The sequence below is a fragment of the Thermobia domestica genome, chromosome 1 (assembly GCF_964235325.1).
Source record: "Thermobia domestica chromosome 1, izTheDome1.hap1.1, whole genome shotgun sequence".
Classification (NCBI taxonomy): Eukaryota; Metazoa; Arthropoda; class Insecta; order Zygentoma; family Lepismatidae; genus Thermobia; species Thermobia domestica.
In genome coordinates this window covers 198,178,554-198,201,128 of record NC_137454.1, presented here as the reverse complement: position 1 = coordinate 198,201,128, position 22,575 = coordinate 198,178,554, and the positions used below count along the sequence as shown (strand labels likewise).

Genomic DNA, 22,575 nt, shown 5'->3' with positions numbered 1-22,575 from the left:
GACGCAGATGCTGATGGAAAAGTTGTAATTACAGATGCAACATTGCTTGTGAAAAAGGTTGATGTGTCACCGGCCGTTAAAATAGCACAAAATAAAGTATTACAAAATCCTAAATTTAGAGTAAAATATCCTATAACAAAAGTGCAAGTGAAGACTGAAACTCTGCCACAAGGAATTATAGATAGTACACTTCCAGATCTATTTTCAGGCCTAGTGCCTAAACGTATTATTATTGGTTTTGTTACTAATACTGCTTTTAATGGTAATTATCAAACAAATCCATTCAATTTTCAACATTTTAGTATGTCATTTTTTACATTGTATGTTGATGGAAATCCAATTCCCTTCAAACCTTTACAGCCAGATTTTGATAATAAGCTATATGTACAAGCATATTCTACGTTATTTACAGGTTCAGGTATTTATTATTCTAATCAAGGTAATAATATTTCACTCGCTGAATATCCTAATGGTTATACTCTACTGGTGTTTGATTTAACTCCTGATTCAAGCGCAAGTGCTGCATTTCATACTAGTCCGCAACGGCAAGGAAGTGTACGTTTAGAGGTTCATTTTAAAGAAGCACTGCCATCTCCTGTAACAACAATTATTTATGGTGAATTCTCTTCAGAATTAGAAATTGATTTCCAGAGAAAAATATATGTTAATTAAAGAAAATGTTAAATACAATTGAGCTTTATGAAGCATTACAACAAAATTTACCTAAAGATCATTTTATTGGTGTGTATGCTGCTGACGAGTTACCTTTGTTTATTCATACATTTCCAGCCGCCATAATTATAAACACTGATTCTAGTGATAAGCCTGGTGAACATTGGGTTGCTGTTTATATATCTATGTGTGTGGGAGAGTATTTCGATAGCTATGGTATACCTCCCTATATACAACATCATAAGGTTTTTAAAACGAAACTGTCTGTATTATACATGGAATAATAGACGTATTCAAGGTGATTTATCTCAATTTTGTGGACATTACTGTTTCCTATATTTAGCATGTCGTGCATCTGGTTATTCGATGCAGGATTTTTTAAACAAATTCTCACTCACTACTATTGATGCTAATGATATTATGCTTTATTCATTTATGAGAGTATGATGATGTTATTTTTTTAAACTCCGCCATTGCCGGTCCCAAGCCCTGGATGAGAAAGGAGGAGGGTTGGGGGTGTTGCTACCCCCGTAAAAGAAAATAATGTTGGGTTGGAAACGAGTACACTTCTATTCTCTGCTATGTTCAAATAAGGGTGGAATCCACCCCTATTCTCTGCTATGTTAAAATAAGGGTTGGAAAATATGCTCATAAAAGAGAATGAATACACCCTTGTGTGTTACGTATTCTTATGTATTATCTGTTCTGCTGTGTGTTACGTAGTGTCAGTGTAATTTCTGCTATGTTAAAATAGGGGTTGAAAAATATGCTCATAAAAGGGAACGAGTACACCCCTTAAAATGTGCTCATAAAAGAGAATGAGTTCAATTTGCTCTTCTGTATGTTCGTTATGTTACGTAGTCTGATGTTCTGCTGTTTGTTCATAGGGGTTGGAAAATATGCTCATAAAAGGGAATGAGTTCACCCCCTAAAATGTGCTCGTAAAAGAGAACGAATACACCCCCTTAAAAGTGCTCATAAAAGGGAACGAATTCACCCCTAAAATGGAGGTCGTGAAAGACCGTGGGCTCACGGTGCATGGTGGTCATTTTCCCAGGGGCTTGTGAGTTGTTCAACGCTGATCCAGGTCTGAGCCAGATCGATCCATTTTCTACTACTACCCTTCTGTCCTGCCCAAATGACGCCCCTGAAACATTTGCTTGCACTTACTGAAAAGAAATTCAATGAATCATTGAATAAAACTCGTTTCTGTCCGTAGATATTTTAGAGCTCTTGGCAATTTCCATAGATTTCTTAGGGAGCATCTTACTAGCTTGCAGTCTTTAAAGAAAGAAAAGAATGAAACTAAAGATATTTATGAAGCTCTGGGAAGATTGTGTGACTTTCCTTTAATTTAGGCTCTTAAAAATATTTCAGAACAAACGAATGGAAAAGACTGTTTTAAAGCTATAACGTTGTAAACTTGATTCCTGTTTCTTTTTCAGCTGAATGGAAAGAGTGAACTACGTCACACATACTGCTTTAGACAAGGAGAGGTGGAGGTCGGGGAGGAGTTGGAATAAATACTAGAAGCAACTAATCGATTGATACATGTATTGCGGGAATGCATAAGAAAACTGGGCAAGAGTTTGTTATTCATTTGGACTTAGAATTTTTGTAACAAATTTTATGCCGCGGACTGTACCTCCATTGTCTACACTCGGTTTGCACGGTCTAGTAAGTCATGGAATGATTTTTGAAGATCTGGATTCTAATACTGTTTAAGGTCCTACTAGTTATTGCTTTCAGGATGGTGGAAACAGTCAAAAAAAAGTAACCCTTCGTACAGCATTTAATTTGGGGAAAAGAAAGTAATCACAGGAACACAGATTGGAGAGTATGCGGGTTGTGGTAACACAGAAAATACTTTTATTAAGTCAAACATTCACGAACAGCCACACCTCCGTTAAGGAATTAGATAAAACGTGTACAGGCTTCGGTTTCTTTGTTCCTTCAAATCCCGCGTTATCTAGTGAACAGTCTCATTCACTTCTACAAGGTTTGACATTACTTTAAGACTTGCACTTCGTTCATTCAAAATCCCGAACTTTGTCAAACAACAGTTTCGAAGAACTGCTTAGAATTGGGTGCTTATCCACCACAGGACCCCTGCTAGCACTGAAACTCTTATGCAATTCAAAAGTACAACAACGGGAAAGACAACTGCCCTCATAAACATTTTAAGTGTTTCCATTAGAGTTTTCCTTACGCGCGCACAGAACTTGATATTCATTCGTTGGAATGATGACGAGATATCACAAGACCAAACTATAATTAGCCACGTCACGCGCTACGTTGGCGACCAGCCGAGCAGGAAATTTCTGCATACACCCATATAGTGACACTTATGATTCAACCACCATGAAAAACTTCCGTATCAAAACGTAACTTCACTTCAAAAAAATCTGTCCCTTTCCTAATTGCCGCACTGTATATACTTGTAAATATACAAAGCGTTCAAAAAGTCTCTATACACCTGAATCGTGGCTAGTCAAAGTCGCATTCAAAGTCACATGAAATAAAATTTTATGCGAAGGTTTGCAACACTGCTATATTATCGCCTTGCGTGAAGTTCCTTTCTTAGATTCCAGTCGGCAAAGTGACGTTGAAGTGATTGTTGCATCTAGTTAGCGGTCTCTGAAACAATGGTGTTAACTTTTTTTTTTTTTTTTTTTTTTACTGATGAGGCCTGGTTCCATTTATCAGGTTACGTCAATGCCCAGAACTCACTTTTCTGGTGTGCAGAAAACCCACATGTCATACATGAAGTTCCTCTGCATGACCAGAAGGTAGGGGTGTGGATTGCAATATCCATAAGAAAAATAGTCGGCCCCATATTTTTCAGACAAACAATAAATTCAACTCGTTATTGTGAAATTATTCACCAGTTCATGGGAGAACTAACGGAAGACGAAATTCGTAATGCTTGGATATAAGATGGCGCTACAGCACATACAGCTCGCCAATCCATGAGATTACTGCAAGAGGTTTTTGGAGATCTAATAATTTCAAAGGGATTGTGGCCACCTCGGTCTCCTGACTTGTCTCCTCCGGATTTTTACTGCTGGGGTTATGCAAAGAATTCTGTTTATAAAGGGAACCCCCATACGCTACAAGAACTCGAAACAGCTATTCGAGATTTTGCTCATAGCATTCCACATGAACAACTTGTGAGAGTATTTGAGAACAAGAAGAAACGTGTGCAAGCATGTTTGGAGGCTCATGGGGGACATTTCCAACATTTGCTGTGAAAATGTGTGTTAAAATGTGTGTATATGCTACGCCCTGTACATAGTGCTTTTATGCCATAAAAATATAATAAATTTTGAGTAAAATAATTTTCTCGTTGCTTTGAATATGACAATTCAGGTGTATAGACTTTTTGAACGCTCTGTATTTACATTACCGTAGTTACTAAAACAAAAACGTCACCATTGAAAGTCGATCACCGTGTTTATGTAAAAATGCGACATTGTTGCATTCACTGTTGCAACTCGATTGCCTAAAGAAAGCAGCAGGCACTTGATTTTTATTATTATTATTATTATTATTATTATTATTATTATTATTATTATTATTATTATTACGATAGCTCCACTACCAAAATATAGGTTATTAACTTGCAAATAAAAACATTATGCAAGTAAAATTCTATTTTTATTAGCAAAAGAAAAGATACAGTCTTCAAAATAGACTAGAATATTACATTATAGTAGTATTAAAAACAAACTATCGTAAGTATTTTTACATTATTTACGAAAAAAAAAAACAGAAAATACCATTTATGTACAAAGAAGCTGGAAGATGGTATCACATACAGCCTTGATACTTCATTCCAATGAACAGAATACACCACAGGTCATCAACAATTATACAACAAAAAGTGTTTATCAAACAACTTTCATTTGTCCAACAATATCAACGTCATTTTCAAGGCATTGGCACTTCCTGCAGATCTTCATCATCCATCATCGGCAGAACTTGAAAAAGAAGAAAAGTGTGTATATATGAGGGGCATGTCGAAAGTTTTTAGATTGTCTTTCAAAAATCAACTTATTTGCATAAAATTATAATTTCTCAAAATAATCCCCACAAGCATCAATACACTTTTGCATTCTTAAAAACTACGAGTCAAATATGTTTAAAATTTCCTTTTTTGGAGTATCGGAAATTCCATTATTATACGCTGTGATAGACTGTTAACTTGTCTGAAGCGGCGTCCTCAAAGCTTTTTCTAGAGTTTTGGGAAGAAGGTTAAGTCACATGGAGCTAAACCTAGAGAAAAAGCCCGATGTGGTAGAATACGGACTCAACTCTCCTGTAGAAACTCCAAAGTTTTTGCTGCAATGTGTGGCTGTGCATTATCGTGATGTAAAACAAAGTGAGACAGTGGAGAATTTCGGTAGTCAGATCAAGCTTCAAAGACACTCGAAAGGCAATAACTAACGTACCACTCTGCTGTCACTGTAAGGCGATCATTAGCGTTATAGTTACTATATGGCCAGTCTTACAAGGGGAAAGCAGACTTTGGTAAGTGAACTTCGGGGCTATGTTTTTGAGGTAGTAATGCACATTTAAAGTGTTAATATTAGAAACTGGGAGAGTGCAACAGCCAAAAATAGCGGAGAAAAAGAGTCTTAAAGTTTCCGACTCGCCGCATATATGATACGAAGCGTAAAATTATCAAGTGGCGCCGTGGCAGAGTGAGGAACATTTACGACTCATGTGCACGTACGATTCCCGATCGAGTCAACTTTTTTCTTTTGTTTTTTGCTTTAACCAATAAAGTAGCCATTTGTAACTACAAGTAAAAAAAATATTTCACCATATGTTTATAATGCATAAAACAATCGAAATGTTCAAATCAGTTGTAAAAGCTTTCAATGTTCCATGTTAACTAGCAACAAAATGTAACTTATTCCGTAAATATATTGATATCACGAATTATATTATTACAATATTCTTTAATGATTACAATGTGGCTTTGTGTCCTAAATTTCCCTACAATACTAAAAATCGGAATAAAATTAACTCGAAAGTAAATATATTACATATTTTCAAGTTGACTGGCACTCTCGCCTCTAATGCCAGGGATCGCAGGCTCCATTCCCATTCGAGCAATGTAATTTGTATTACATTACTGATCTCGTGATTTGGAATTATGTTATGCTAATAGCTTGTAGCCTAATTTGAATGTAGATATAGAATTAAATAAATTTCATATATGCAAATTTTCTTTAAAAGTGCAGACCATTTTACCATTTAAAGTATTTTTAAGTGTAATGAAAACGAAAACATGATTAGTGGATACAATTAGCGAAAGATGAATTCACTATCTATCAGCAGAAAGTTATAGGATGCAAATCGTATAAAAATCATAGGAGCTGTGTCAAGTATTTGAAACGTGTCGTAGTGTATTCAATGACTCTTGCAATGACGCAATTGATGACGTCACCGCCCGAGTTCCCCAAGGGTGCCATGGTGGCATCACTCGAATTTGAAAACCCCACATGTTTATCATTCAGAATATGCAAACAGAAAAATTTAATACTTTAACTTTGGGTTTAGGTCTTGACTGCAGGACTAAGAGATTCCGAAATATATAATAATTGTAATTCCCCCCCCCCCTTTTCCTTCTGATTCTTTTCTTCCCTTCCACATCAAATATATATATTTAAAAAAAAAAAACGTGGAAACGCGTGTCTAATTATTTTAAATAAGAAGTCCCTACATCATACTACAAGTTTCTAACATTTAGAGATACCGAGATATGGACATTTTGAAATAATAATTGCCACCCCTCTTTCTCTGCCTTCCATGTCAAATTTCCAAAAATCTTTCCTTAGTGGGTCATTACATCACAAATCTCTGTCCAAATTTCAAGTTTCTAGCTGAAGCAGTTTGGCTGGGCGTTTACCAGTCTGTCATTACTACTTCCTTTATATATAGAAATAAGTGCGTATAGTTTTTTCTTCTGTTCTGATCAATTTAAATTTCACATTGTTGCTAAAGTTTGTATCAGAGTTTGTAGTTGTGGTAGTGTTCACAAGTTTTAAGATGAATATTTTTAATTAGTTTATCATCATCACCTTTCAAGTACGACAAATCTAAGATAAAGTAATATAAGCCTTCATTTTCTTCATATTCAAAATTAACCAATGTAGCAGAAGAGCTTCAAGCTATGTATATTAAAATAGTAATTCGAATTCTCTTCTAAAGCCATCAACTCTGACGGAGACTTCGGCAACAATGTAAAATTAAAAATTGCTCGGAACAGGAAAATCAATATGTACTAGGTACCTAAATCTATTTACAATGTAAAATCGCAATGAACTCTTTTCTTATAACATTTTAAAAATTAATGGTAACAGTTCAATGACTCGGTATCTCTTCCTACCTGGGCTGAAATGAGGAACTTCGTCCTCGTCACATTTTAACAGTGGAATGTTCCAATCAATCATATCGTCTTCCATGGATTCACGAGTCACTGGAGGCTTGCGACATTTTTCCCAGAAATTTACCAAGTGGTAAATATCGTCTGAAGACAATCGCTCGCTCTTTGGCCATATATCTTCAAAATCATCTATTTACATGGAAAGAGAAAAAAAAAATACAATATTGATTCAATATATGAAAATCAACAGCAAACCAAAAATTCACTACCTTCGTAGTTTTCTTTCACAGCTAATAGGAGCGTGACCTATAAAGAGTCGAGCAGATCGATCACTAGGACTACTAACTAGCTTTAGGATATGAAAATAAGGCTTTTCTTTACTTGCACTTGCCAAGTTTTATGTATCAGTATCATTTTACCCTCGCTTAGTAGCAACCGAACCACATCAAAATGGCACTACAGGATTTAGAAATTCTTTTCTCCATGATCACAAAGTGAAGGGTAAATCTAAGCAAGCACTATCGAGAAATGTCCGTATCCCCTGCAAACTGCTGTTTCACAAATGAAATAATCTCTGTATATAACAGACTCTTCAGTTTTGGAAAAGATAGTAATCCAAAGAGGAAAGGTTCAGAGAGTAATGGAAAAGGGATAACATTTTAAAATTACATTGCTTGACAAATGCAAAAGTTTCGTAAGAATTGTGAATCAGTTTAGTATTCCTGAACAATGGAATACCTTTCGTCAACTTTCCGCGGCGTTTCTGCTTCAGAACATCAAACAATTTCTCCGGGGCTCATTCGTAATTTTCAGTGATAATGACTGGAGGTAAGATAATCGATGGGAATCATACCTTCGCAATTTCATAACACAAACATGATCTTTTTTCCAGATTTTTTTTTTTTTTTTTTTTTTTTAAAGGAGGAGGTGGTGAATCGGTGTGACATATGACGTCTGTCCAACAAGAAACTGAACCTTCAAAAACTACGATCAAGGAAACTACCCTTGACTGCTCTTGCCAGTGCCCGTACCGGATCCTTCACAAGCATTTTAATGGTAATTGCATCATCCTGCCTTATGTCACTGTGAGATTACGAGCATTGGAGTGAAGTAGTGTTCCGTACTTGTTGTGTTTTTGAGGTATTAAGAAAATGAAGATTTTGAAAGACCAGTTTCTTTTTCTTTCTTTCTTTCTTTTTAATAGATGAAACATTTGCAGAAACTTTGAAAATGCTGGAAGTGTATTGGGAAGAATGTATGAGTCGAACCCAGTGTTATGAATGGTTTCAGCGTTTCAAAGGAGGAACAACATCCATCGAAGAAAAGGCAAAACCTGGACCCCATCAACATCATGTGATGATGATCATGTTCAGAAAGTGCGCAATGTTGTACGAAAATATCGTCGTTTGCCTGTCTGCAAGTATCAGAGGAAGTGACAATCAGCAAAGCATGCCGTCATGTGACCCTAATTGAAAACTCCAAAGTTTGTTTCACGGTTGTAACAAATGAAGAAGAAGAAACAAGGGTGGAACTTATGAAGATGTATTAAATCGTGCAAACCAATAGAATAGCTCTGGGAATACATCATAACAGGTGACGAGATTTGGGTCTATGGCTACAACGTTGAAACAAAGACAGTCATTCCAGTGAGTGGGGAAATCTTCGCTACGACTTAAAAAACACGTTAAAGTCGCTCAAACATTAAAGTGATGCTTATTGTTTCCGTTGATATTCATAATGTAGTTCATTATGAACACGTTCCATGTGGTAAAACTATCAACAAAGAGTATTATTTGGAAGTAATGGGGCGCCTGGGGGAGGCCGTAACGAAGACGAGACTGGGAATTGGAAAGATGGAACATAGATGCTGCACCATGACGGTGTTCCTCATTAGGGAGCTTTTAGCGAAGAACAATATAACTGTTGTCACCTGATTCTGCACCTGCAGACTTCTTTCTACTTCCCAAACTGGAATTCACCTGAAAGGTCGCAGTTTCCAATCCATAGAGGGGAGAAAAAAATGCTACGAAATCTCTAGGGATGTACCGATATATCGGTATCGGTGATATCGGCCACTTTTGGGAGTATTGGTATCGGTAAATGGACACCGATATTTACCAATACATTTCTCGAACTATTTTCAATTTCTTTGATAATAATAGTGATACTTATATCTCATCGATTCCTTTTAGACTTAAAGTTGATCTAAATTATTAATTGTACAATCGATTTCTTTATGCATGTGTACGCCTTTGATTTGCACTACTCGTACTCAACTGATATTTTTAATCCCTCCATGCCAAAATAGTGGTGAAGAAAAGCCAAAGGTCCTCAGTCAGGATAGCAGACCCAAGAAATTATGATCCTCTTTCGTGGTAAAAACAACATGCAAATAGTTTTCCTTTACTTGTACAACTTGTGAAGAAATATTTCAGTGCTCCCCCATCATCAGTTGAAAGTGAACGTCTCTTTAGTATTGGTGGACACATATATACGATAATTTAAGTAGAATGAAACCTGAAACAGATGAAGCACGTATGTTTCTTCATTGTGATTTGTGTTCACTGGATTTCAACTACTAGAAAATTGAGTTGGTGTAACAAGTGATGTCGCAAATATTTTGAAACCACTACAAATAAATGGAGCTTTTGAAATAGACTTTTTTAGTTTGTATTTTTACTAACTTTACAAAATTTGAATAGAACTTACTTTTTGTTATTTTTTTATGTTACTATTTCAGTCACAATTACAATCAAGTGGCTTGTAACACTTTGCATTTACAAAACATATAATTTTACAATAACATTAATTTCAGAATTAGAAGAAAGTTAATATAGTTTTTATGCAAGACTGTGTAATGCTCCACTATAATTGGCATTACAGTACTCGTAATTGTTTGTTACTTTTGTGTTTTAAGAGGTTGTTGAATAATGGAACAATGAAATTCTGAATAAACCAATTCAGGGGGTTGATCCCCTGTAACAATTCAGCGAAGATGTGTTGCATCGTAATTTAAACTAACCTAAATTATCTTCAAAATTCTAGTTCTTACTGCTCGAAATTATGTTGGAAAAGCGTTTGTGTCCATATTCACAGCTATAACATTCATAATATGAACGTGTCAGATAACACTAATCCTTAGCAGATCATGCATAATTTTCTCAGCAATCAATCTTACGTAAAAGAAAAAAGTTTAAGCTATAACCATTCCATGCATGTACTTTAACCCTGGTCAATGTTCTATATAAGCAGAATATAGTAACTCCTTTTTACGTGAATACAATCAGTTAGCTAAAGCAAATCTTCGAAATGACTTCATCATCAATTATGGATGCAAATGAAATGTTATGAATAAATGAAGGAAAAGATATATAGAATTACGAATAAATATAGAGATTATGAGTTACGAAGTAAATAATTATAATTAAACAAATAAGTGGAGGATAAATAAGTAGAAACGTGAGTGACAAATAATAAATATAATATTTAATTGCAAAGCTTAAGCTGATAATAAACTATATATATTCACGTACTATTGATGCTGCTTATACTTAGAACACCGCTTACGGCGAATAATAGATTGACTTGTGGCATATCAACTATTTACCAAACGAAACCTAATGTACTTTATTTATAACTGTTCAAATGCATGCTGAGCTTACTTCTATCACATATACTTGAAGCTACTGATTTATATTTCCAATTTCACGTTCATTATGCTGGATTAGCACGTGCATGTACATCTAGATGCCTGGATAAATTTATAAGCTTCGTTTAATGTTGGATAATATGGATCTACAGTAAAGATATATATATACATTGCGAATTTAATAGATTGTGTTAACTTGTGTTCGTTTATGTATCTGTTGTGTTTTATAATATAAATGATTAACCTAAATTCTCCTACTGTTATTTGTTGGCAAACATTGTAATTATTACAGATGTTTAAGGTATTTTGGATTTATTATGTCTATAGTCTTAATAAGAAATCAACTAGATCGCGTCTTCTTACGCTTGCGTTCACTCGTTCTCACGAACCAGATGCGTTTTTCACTCTAGAAGATTTTCCGGAATATCTCCGGTGGCGATCCTCATTTAAGAAATACATCGTTGCGCAATTCTACACTGTCGTCCTCCAGACCAGTTCGGAGTCACACGTCTCGAAGATGAACTCATCGAGGACTGACGGGGCGTGACCGGCTCACGAGGTGACGAGGCGTGACAACTGATGTGTTACAGATTTCCGTGATGTGACGAACAATCCTTTTGTAAAAACAATGAATTCCGAAAAGCGAAGTGGAGGTTAAGAACTAGTTCACAACAATGCACTGGAAATATTTTGTAGAAAATTTTCACTGGTTAAAAAAACTAGTTTTAAAGTTAATAAATAGTTCTAGCGTTTTCGACTTCGCTTAAATAACTCTTATTTTTTATGATATACACAGCAACACCAGGTTCAGCACGCATAATTTTGTAAACAATAAAAATTTGTAACGGTAGTATCAGTTTGCATTGTTATGAATGTAATAGAGACCAGTAAATACAATATAACTATCAAAGTACATTATTACTCTAAATATCAATCATTGATTCTTAGAATTAAGTTTACACTATGAAAGTATTTGCTGCTTTTTAGTTCATTTTATGTAAGCTGAATTAAGTTTAGAGTATATATATATATATATATATATATTGTGAAACATAATATGAAATTCTGATTTTTGTCTTTATATATCAAATTTTGGCTTTATATCTAAAATACGCTGTTACAATGTTGATCATTTCATTACTCTGAAAATTCCTAATAATATGTAAGACATGAGTCCAAAAGTATCGGTATCGGCCTCTTCAGTGTCGGTATCGGTGAAAAAGTGGTATCAGTATGTTCCTAGAAATCTCCAAGCTATTCTAAAAAGTGCATTCCAGGATGCTTTTCAGCAGTGGGAGACGCGCAGGGAACGATGTACTAATACTGGAGATAACTATTCTGAAGCACATAATGTTGAATGCCATTATATTTAGAAAGTTTTGGTTTCTTTCTGGACAGACCCCGTATTGATGATTCTGCTCTCTGATTATAGGGTAAATCCACTCTTGTCCGTTATCACTAAATTCTCGAAAAAATTATCCTCGTAGAAGCTACACAATCTAATGTGCCCCGTACTTGAATCTTGCATAATCCTACTGTTTCCGCCAGGGATGTTTCAACACGTAAAGAGAAAACACAACAGTACGCATTTGCAAAGTTGCAATGCTATGTTGCATTTTCCTATTTTGGGTTTCCATTCTTAATTACGGCCTATACTTTAATTTTCATTAGATCAAGCATTTACACTTTTTTTTCCCCCCAGTAAGCTGGGATCGAATTTTCGGATCGCTGTCCACTGCTTCTATCTTATGTTATATCCGCTGTGACACCATACTGCACCATATCGTTAACACAATCTTCTCATCTTCTTCTTTGGCTGGCCTCGAGCTCGTTTCCCATTCAGTTCTATAGCATCCACTCGGTGAGATATGTAATCGCTCGGTCTTCTTCTTACATGTCCAAACCATTTCAGTCTACTTTCTTACAAAAAAGAAATGAAATCTTTAAGTTTTACGTCCCGCGGTTATGCCGGTTAGGTTAAAGGAGACGGTGATGATGAGGAATGAATGAAATGGTGGAATGAAGAAAGTGGGAGGTGCAAGGGGCACTTCGTTACCTTGCTTTGATATTTCAGATATATATATTTTAATATTAAATCTATCTATATATAATTAAGTTGTGTGGATTAATTAATAAGTCAGGCCTGACACGTATTTATCTAATGCATTTATCTGGTTTTATCTATTTAATAAGTATAGCCTAATATATAATTTTACTATGTTTAATATATATAAATGTATGTAAATATCAATTAGTGCAATCATTTATATAAGCCAATTCTCTTTTAAGATTAAGATTCACTTAGTTAGATCGAGTATTACTCTCGCTCCCACTTTATTATAAACCTGGTAGAGAGGCTAGTTTTTTGAAGATTTCACTTTTCTTTCATACTTTTCCAGTAATTTTCCACTGCTGTAGAAGCTTCTAGAACCGTTAATACTTGAATTTTTTCTTCATTTTTTCTGTCCCCGGCAAAACATATAAAAAGGCGGACTTTTTTATGGCTTTGGCTGTTTCAGCTAAGGAGGCCTGTAGAGTAGAGGGCTATGCTGGTGGCTGTTCAGTCCGAAGGGAATTAGCAAGAGAGCTTTTCCTGGGAGTTTTTGTCCTTTAGATTAGTTACTGGTTGTCCAGTGGATATGTTAGTCCGTGGCTTCCAGTCCCGCTAGAGAAAGTGGTCTCTGGCCGTAACTTAGGAGAATTCCAGAGTTAGGAATAGGAATTAAAGAATGAAGTAGGAATTTTGAGCTCTACGTCAGAGTAATGACTAAACTGGGCTCTAGTTGCTGGTTAGGAGGAGTGAAAAAGTAATTTGCTCTTGGGGTGACCCTAGGGAGAGAGTGAACCCAGGGCACTTAGGTTTTGAAACTCTCCAGGTGCTGGAGGTTTTTCCCATTTAAAATAGAATCCAAGTTGCGATTTGGTTTCGTTTTCCCCGTACAGTCAGGCAATAGTGAGGCTTGGCTGGTGTTTTTGTTTTCACACTGCGACTTTCGTGTTTGAAAGTATTAGAGTGTGTGTTCACCTTTTAACCTAGAGTCTTGAATGGAAGACGTAATATAGCTGGGCCATGAGTGACGGCTGCTACTCCTAATTCCCTAAGTTACCTATCCTTAAGATTTAGCTAGTTTCCTTTTCTGGATTTCTCAGAGTGTTGAGAGCAGGGTTGGCAAAAACCATGGTTTTTATTAAAAAAACCAAAAAAACCTGTTTTTTTGGTTTAAACCAGGTTTTTTTGGTTTAAACCAGGTTTTTATGGTTTAAATGATTTGCTCTATATATTCATATCATATATGGACAGAAATAAGTTTGTTTCGCCTTGATGTTATTATGCAACAACCGGGTTATGCTGGAAGGGGTCACATAAGCTTAAAGCGGAATAAAAACCGCTTCTCGAGTTACATCCGAGAGAAATTGTCCTCCATTTGAACTCAGAACCAGGACTAATTGGCCACAAATGCGATACGTCTGCCGACTCACTCACGAAGGAATCCTGATTAAAGAAAAAAATACGTTGTACTGATCTTTACATGCTTCTTAATATAACTGTCAAGAGTCATTTCAGAAGGACAAAAAAATAAACAGTTGTACAAGTGAAACCATTACACAGAATTACATATGAACAATTTCAAAGTACTACCGAGTACAGAAGAACTAATTTAGTTCAAGTTAGTTAACAACGATTTTTATTGATCCAAATTAAAGAAATACACCGACTTAATCTGCATATCAATAAGAAAAGTGAATAAAGATACGAATTATTTGAGTCCAATTTGGCTCAGACTCATTTATACATAAATAGATACCAAAGATACTTATTTCACTAAATGCCTCTCGTGGGGTCTGTATGACCCCCCTCCCCCACACACACAAAGTACGGCATTTTCGATGTGTTTTATCAATAGTAAACATTGAAACGAAACAATATTTAGAATTTTTCTTCGATTGCAATTACATAACAATAATAACAACTACAAAAAAATCACAAAATAAACTTGTAAAAAGAAGTTGCTTTTGTAGTATAATCTTTTTGAGTAATGAATGGGGAATTTAGGTCTGAATATAATACGAATAATATACGGGAGTGAAACGTTATAACCCACAAATGTGTGTTCATCAAGATTTTACAAACACTTACACTTTTACGAACATTTTTTGTTTTTTGGTTTAAACCAGTTGGTTTTTTTGAAAAAACCAGCTGGTTTAAACCTTGGTTTAAACCATGGTTTAAACCACCTTGGTTTAAACCAGCCAACCCTGGTTGAGAGTCCAAACCAGATTTAGGCCGGACTGTTACTAAGTGAAGTTAAGCAGTCTTTGAAAGTAAGGAATATGGACCTAGAGTAGAGAGAGTACTAGTTTCCATATTACCGCAGTTCCCAAAGAATTATTTGAAAAGTCTTTTACTTTTATGTTTAGTGTTATTTAAATTAGAGTTTGTGTTCCTTGAACTCTCATGATGAGTTTTTAGGAAGCCGAGCAAAATATTAAAGATTAAATTTGCAAGGGCGAAGTAACGTCCTCTGACTCTCAGATTTCTAGTCAACACACCTTACCTAAATCAGAGAAACATTAAGCTAATAAATCTAGTTATTCTCCGTAAATCTTTTGACTTGTTATTTTTAACTCAATCGTATTTTTGAACCTGTTACCTAGACAACAGCGAGCGGACGGATTATTTCTTTTGGAATTTTCTTCTTTTCTTTTTGTTGTAAGGTAAAAAAGGCAGACTCGTAAGAGTGGTGTGATAAAGAATATCGATTAGGAATATAGTTTAATATAGACATAAAGCGATACCGATAAATAGATAAAGATAGCGAGATTATATTTTATATATTTTATATTATTTATTTTTTTTTACCTTACAGAGGAAACGGGAAAACCCCGAGAAAACCCACGCACACGGTGTTTGTCTACCACAAAGTTCACTTGGCGAAGCCTGGGATCGAACCCGGGACCCCAAGCACCAGAGGTGAACGCTCTACCACTGAGCCACCGCGGCCCTACTTTCTTACAGTTTTTCACTATTTCTTAATTTTGTTATTCTGTCACTTCACACATCCACCGCAGCATCTTCATCTTCGCAATGTTCAACTTGTGTTCCTCTCTTTTCTTCGCCGTACAACATTCCGCTCCGTATAATATGCCAGGTCTCACTACTGTTTTGTAAAGTTTTCCTTTAAGGCTTATCGGTACTATACAGTCACACAATATTCCTGCCGCTTCTCTCAATGTTGTCCAACCACTGCTAATTCTGCTATTTACATCATATTCTTTTCCTGCAGAACTGATTCCAAACATTTGAATCTCTTCGCCATTACCACCTTTTCTTCGTCCAGTCATATTCTTGCATTTTCGATTACATTCTTCCTGAAAAGACAATGTAAATATTCTGTCTTAGTTTTTTCTAATTCTAAGCCCTTCGCTTTTCAATGCTCCTCTCCAAGCATCTAATTTCTCTTGCAGTTCTGGCTTGGTCTTACTCACCAGCACAATGTCATCTACAAACAGAATATACCAAGGTGCTACCACTTGGATATCCTTTGTAAGTTCGTCCATCACACTTACAAAAAAAGTATGGGCTAAGACTAGATCCCTGATGAAGTTCCACTTTAACTGTGAACTCTTCTGGTATTCCACACGCGCTCTTCACTTCTGTCTTACATCCATTATACATATCCTAAATTATATAGATGAATGTGTTTGAAACACACTTCTGTGCGCACTAAATAAAATCTCGTAGCACTCTATTATACGCGGGGCGCGGTGGCTCAGTGGTAGAGCGTTCACCTCTGGTGCTTGGGGTCCCGGGTTCAAACCCTGCTCCCGCCAAGTGAACTTTGTGGTGGACAAACACCGTGCTCGTGGGTTTTCTCGGGGTTCTCCCGTTTCCTCCCACTATCTTCATTCCACCATTTCACTCATCTCTCATCATCACCGTCTCCTTTAGCCTAGCCGGCATAACCGTGGGACGTAAAACTTAAAGATTTCATTTCATTTTTTTCTATTATACGCGTTCTCTAAGCAGGGTTTGATTCTTCAACTAAAATTTGGTTTTCCAACAATAACAGTTTAATTCAGTCATTTGTTTGCTACCCTTCAAATAAGCATTCTGTAGAATCAACACCAGCAATAGCGTAAAAATTCTTGTCAAATTTAAGAAGCTTAATGCTCGGGGTTCCGAAAACTATGTAACGCTTACTATTCCAAGTGCTGAGTTCAAATTTCCGTACTATTGGAATTTTTGATGTACACGCCGTGAAAGAAGTGCTCGGGAAATTCCCGAATTAAACGCAGAAGGTTCGGAAATGAATACTTCAACAATAAAACTACTTATTTTATGCTTAAGCCTGCCATACGTCCCGTAAAAAACGGGAGTGTTCCGTTTTGGGGCCTGAGTGTCCCGCGTTCCCGTAAATTTAGTCGGGACAGGGAAATGTCCCGTATTTTATCTCGGTTCCATTTCTGCTATCAATATCAGCTTATTCGAAAAGTGAAAAAAAAAAATCTAACATTGGCTGGGAATCCTGTAATTAGTGAATGAACAGTACGCTGTTGCATGTAACAGTTTCGAGGAAGTAATAACACCACCCTGTTCGACTTGATAGCGAGCGAAATTTGCAATGCTACTTTTTCCACTGCACTTGATGCAAACTCAGATACTCTCCGGAACATAAAAAAAAAAAAAAAAAAAAAAAAAAAAAAAAAAAAAAAAATTGGCTTTGAGTGTTTCTACATTTACAAACACAGGGAAGATGACTAATCTTTTCTTCAGCAACATATTAGATAAGTTAACAAGAATTATAATCTTTTTCAGAGGCTAGGGGCACAGAATTGTGCTTTGGTCCAAGAAAAATGTAAATCTGATCCTGACAATTACACACGACACAAGGAGAAAAATCAGCTTTTCATCAGATTAAACTGACGAACATAATTTTGGCAGATACAGCCATGTAAATAAATACTGCTAAACGCGCGAAAAATATTGAAAGTAGATTGTACCACTGATTTAAATAACTTGCATATTGTTTTCCTGTAAAACATTTTTATAGCACATCTTAAGTTTTTAGGCATATTCAGTCTATACAGTTAATTGCAGGGTACGAACAGAGAAAAGCAGCTGCTGCTTAGTGAACTTTCGCCTATTATGTTCTTAAAAAAATTAAATTAAATTAAATCTTTTAGTCTCACGGTTATGCCTGCTATGCTCAAGGTACACTGCGGCCTATTACACTTTTGTTCATAACCAGACTACAGTTCATTGCATTGTGTTGGAAAATTGAGGAAGGGGGGCATTTGAGGTGTCCCGTATTCTCATGGAGAAAATATGGCAGGTTTATTTACGCTGGAAGATGTTAATTTCATATAAGACATTTTAAAACATTTATTTATTTCATACAATATGAATTGTACCTTTGTTTTAAATTAATAGACCCCTTTTGGTATTCATATTTGGCGAAAGTCAGTCAGGCTTCTGGATGACTTGATCTACATTTGTTCGTTTGTCTGCCGAGCTCCTTCATGGCTATGCGGTTAGTGTACGCGTCTTCGGCTTGGGACCCGGTTTTGCTTCCCGGAGGGAGCTCATGTGGTTCGGATTCCACATTAATCAGTAGGTCCTGTCTCATATAGTCTTGCGGCTGAAAGAGACGTTAAACACAAAATCAACTCAACTTATTTGTCTGCCTGTAACACACACACTACAGGGTACAACTTTTGGCCTTTTAAGTTAAAATTTTCAGAATACAAGCACGAGACACACTAAATTTCCTGTCTAGATTTTGGCGGCATATCAATGTAAACTATCAAAATGGTGGTAATTTTTTCAGAACAGCGAGTGTTCACCCTACGAAGCGCAATTTTCAGTCTTTTAAGTTGAAATTTTGACGGTGGAAGCACGAGATATGCTAAATTTGCTGTATAGATTTTCTCGGCAATCGAATGTAAAATTTCAAAATGGCGGCCATTTTTTTCAAAACAGCAGTAAGTAGAAAATTGTTTCAAGTTGTGACAATGACAATCTTGAAATATAAATCACATTTTAACACTTTTACCCCAAAGACATTGAGATATTTCGAAAAAACCCGAAAAAGCCCAATTAAACCCGAAAAAAAACATATGGGCCCAGGTGGGTTGGGCTTTTCCAAAAAAGCCCAGGTTTTTTCAAACCCTGTCTCTAAGTCGACGAAAACCATACGAAAATCCTTCAGTATTCACTGTACTTTTTCATTAGCATCCTAAGTGCAAATATTGCATCAGTTCTCGATCGTCCCAGCATAAACCAAATTGGTTCTGTTATTTCGGTCTCTTAATCTTACTTCTATCACTCTTTCTCAGAACTTCATTGCATGGTTTATAAGTTTTATTCCTCTGTGGTTGCCATATTCTTGCACATTCCCTTTGTTTTTGAAAACCGGTACAATGCGGCTGCTTCAATATTCCTTTCGCATATTTCCTGTTTCCAATATCCTACTAAAAAAGTCGAGTAAACCACTGCACTCCTTCTTTACCTAAACTGTTCCATGCTTCGATAGGGAGATTACCCGGTCCTGGAGTTCAAGCATTTCTTATCTTTTTCTATCTCTACCATGGTCACACACTGAACCAGTCCCTGATTCATGGATAGATTTTGTCAAGTTCATTGAGAAGTTTCGGGAAATCCTTCTTGTACCTTCCACTCCTGTATTTTCTTCTCACTTGTTAGAACCTAGTTACTTTCGTTCCTCATGCAGTGCACATGCGATGTATCTTTCCTTTGCATCTCTCTTACCTTCGAAATTTTCCATATCATCTTTTCTTCCTGTTTTGTTTCCAGGTTGTTGTACAACTCATCATAAGCCTTGCCTTTTGCTACACTAACTGCCTTCTTGGTATTCTTTGCTTCCTTGTAATCCATCAGACCTATTTGATTGTCAAAGTTCTGCCATCTTTTGTTTTGTTCCTTCTTCTTCACAGTTGCTTGAACTTCTTTATTCCACCACCATGTTTCCTTATCAAGAGGCCTCTTCCTCTTTTTTTTTTTTTTTGTCACACATTTTTTCTTGCTATTTCCTTGAGTACTGCTGAGATACTGATCCACTCCTCTTCCACAAGCAATTCTTCTTCCTTTATTTGCAGTATTTGGGATATGGTAATTTCCTTTCGAATCTTTTAAGCACTTATCTCATGTTGTTTCCACCACTTCGTTCGAAGAGAAACATTTTGTCGCCTTCTTCCTATTTTTTATTTGCTGAAGATATCGGTTACTACGAGGTAATGTTGCCCCGTTACACACTCACCTGGTTTTACACTTTGCAGTTCTTTGCATCCTGTAGGTTTGTCTCCTTCATAAGACGAAGTCGATCCGAGAACTTGCGGTGCCACTCTTATATGTAATAGGATGAACACGTAGAAATGTAGAAGGTACTCAGGATAGTCAGAACCCCAGACCTCATGTAAGCAACAATTCTGCAGAGTACTGTCTAGTTCAATCCAAAATTCTTGCTTTGTCTCTTCATCACATCCAACTTGTGAGACATGGACGCTGATTATATTCAAGGTTTCCCCTCCTAGCATGAGCTTGCCTATAATAATTCTGTCGCTTACTCTTCAAGTCCACCAATTTACAAGTCACTAAATAATTACTAGTGCTGTTATGAAATTTTTAACTCAATCTTCCAACTTGGGTCTATATAGCTGTAAGGAATCAACTTGAAGAATTTGGGTCATAAGTGAATCATAATATCTAGTCCCCACCGCCGCGTTGAGCACCATCACGCTCGTACGGAAAACAATCTTTTGATTTTTCCACTAAAGTAAAACGAATTTAGCAACTAAACCTTACTGTGTATATAACAAATGAAAGATACACGTATGAACATGTCTAAAACCAATCTTTCTGTATTTAGCTATTCCAGTAAATCATTCGCATATAAAAAGAGAAGTCAAAACTAATACTTGTAAACTTTCTGTATATATAGATAGAGAGTATTCTAATATTTTGCCGAAATTTGCACGTGAAAAACTGCACAAAAGGCACCATCTTTGGGGGCCTGTATCTCAGGTCAAGGTTTATACACAGGATGTCCCAAAAGTAATGGTGAGAAATGAAACCACATATTACTAGCACCAAAACAAGAAAAAATGTTTATATGATTATACATATATTAGTCCGGAAATGCATACGGGCGGAGCTAGACAACTTCGAATCAGGGGGGGGGGGGAATTCACACCTGCCAGCGGAATAATGAAAGGAGCTAGGAAGGGTGTTCAGAAAGACACAAAATTCATATCGGCTTGACACGTTAAACGCATGTTACATAACTGCACCAGAGATTCTCCATACGTCATTTAGGGATTCACCGAATGTGTACAGCAGGTGTAATGAAGCTGTGCAGTAAACATGGAAACCACATAGAAGAAAACTGTTATTCATGGCACGATTGCACGCACATCTGCAATGGGAGTCAAAGCAAAGATCACTTAGCATTGTTGCATAATCTCAGGAGCAATGGAAAGTCGTATATTAGATATAAACTTGCAGAGAGAGGATAGAAAAAGAAATGGGCAAACCGTGGTTCAGACACTAGCCCAATGACACGAAAAAGGAGAGCAGCACAGCAATAATCTTGCTGCTGCTGAGAAGAGTAATTTTCCTGGGTTAGTATGGTGAGAGACGTCATTCTGTGAATATTGAAATTTGCGCTACACGAGCTTATGACGCAATGTTCATTTGCGACTTCAGTATGGGATGGAAACTACAGCAAAGAGAAAGCATAATACACATTCATTTCAATTCACTATGTCTTAACATCGAATAAATAGAATCCTGGCTGAATTTAAGCCAATTTTGTGAAGACGAATTTTTAAGCGCAGTTACATCGTTTCCATGGAAACAGATTTTGGAAAAAAAAAAAAAAAAAAAAAAACTGGATGTAGTTGTCAATTTTGTTATGCTTCTTTTCCCGGAATGAATAAAATCTCAAAATAAATAAAAAATCTGGGAGAAGAAAGGAGAAGTAATTTCTATTTTAAATACGCAACGGAATTTAACAGTTAATCTCAGGTTCTTGCTAAAATAGTAGACCAACGATGAGACTTTAATCAGTGTTCTGTCTAGCACATGTTCGATACTAATTTACAACATATTTTATTATTATTATTATTATTATTATTATTATTATTATTATTATTATTATTATTATTATTATTATCTATATATATATGTAATTTAATTCTAGTAGGACTTTCTCAATTCAAATCATAAATTCAACATTGAATTATTATTTATTGTTTCGGATTCAGAATCAAATTATAACTCAAGAGTTTTGAAAAAAAATTGATGCTTTTCCAGATAAATTTGTTCCAAATGCCTTGACTTTGTAATATTTCAATTTTACATTTTATCATTCCATAGCTTATTGTAAACATATTATTATTATTATTATTATTATTATTATTATTATTATTATTATTATTATTATTATTATTATTATTATTATTATTATTATAACGATTATTTATATTATCAATAAACTTGAGTATATATCTCATTTGACTTTGCTACTTATTTTCAACATGTATTTAAGATGTGTATCTCAGTAGCTTCCCGGTACAAAGAAAAGATAAACAAAATAGATGACACGTACACATTGTAAGTAGCCTTCTTCAGAAGGTCAAACAAAGTTACACAGTTACTCTTCCATGCACATTATAGATAGCCTTCTTTGGAAAGGTACGACATTTCATATATTAATGATCATCATAGTCATAAACTGATCCATCAATATTATGTTTGAGAAATAGGAAAGGCGATAATAATAATAATAATAATAATAATAATAATAATAATAATAATAATAATAATAATAATAATAATAAT

At 35.7% G+C, this 22,575-nt stretch overlaps 1 protein-coding gene across 1 annotated transcript in view; it reads right to left on the bottom strand.

Annotated features, from left to right (window-relative positions):
- Positions 1-4,307: 4,307 nt before the first annotated feature.
- LOC145692727 (uncharacterized) overlaps positions 4,308-22,575 on the bottom strand; it is a 35,836-nt gene continuing 17,568 nt past the window's right edge. The window contains exons 4-5 of the mRNA XM_081768157.1: positions 7,070-7,255; positions 4,308-4,652 (exon numbers count right to left, since the gene is read on the bottom strand). Coding sequence (XP_081624283.1) covers positions 4,603-4,652; positions 7,070-7,255 — 236 coding nt within the window. The 3' untranslated portion in view covers positions 4,308-4,602. The remainder of the gene's footprint in view (positions 4,653-7,069; positions 7,256-22,575) is intronic.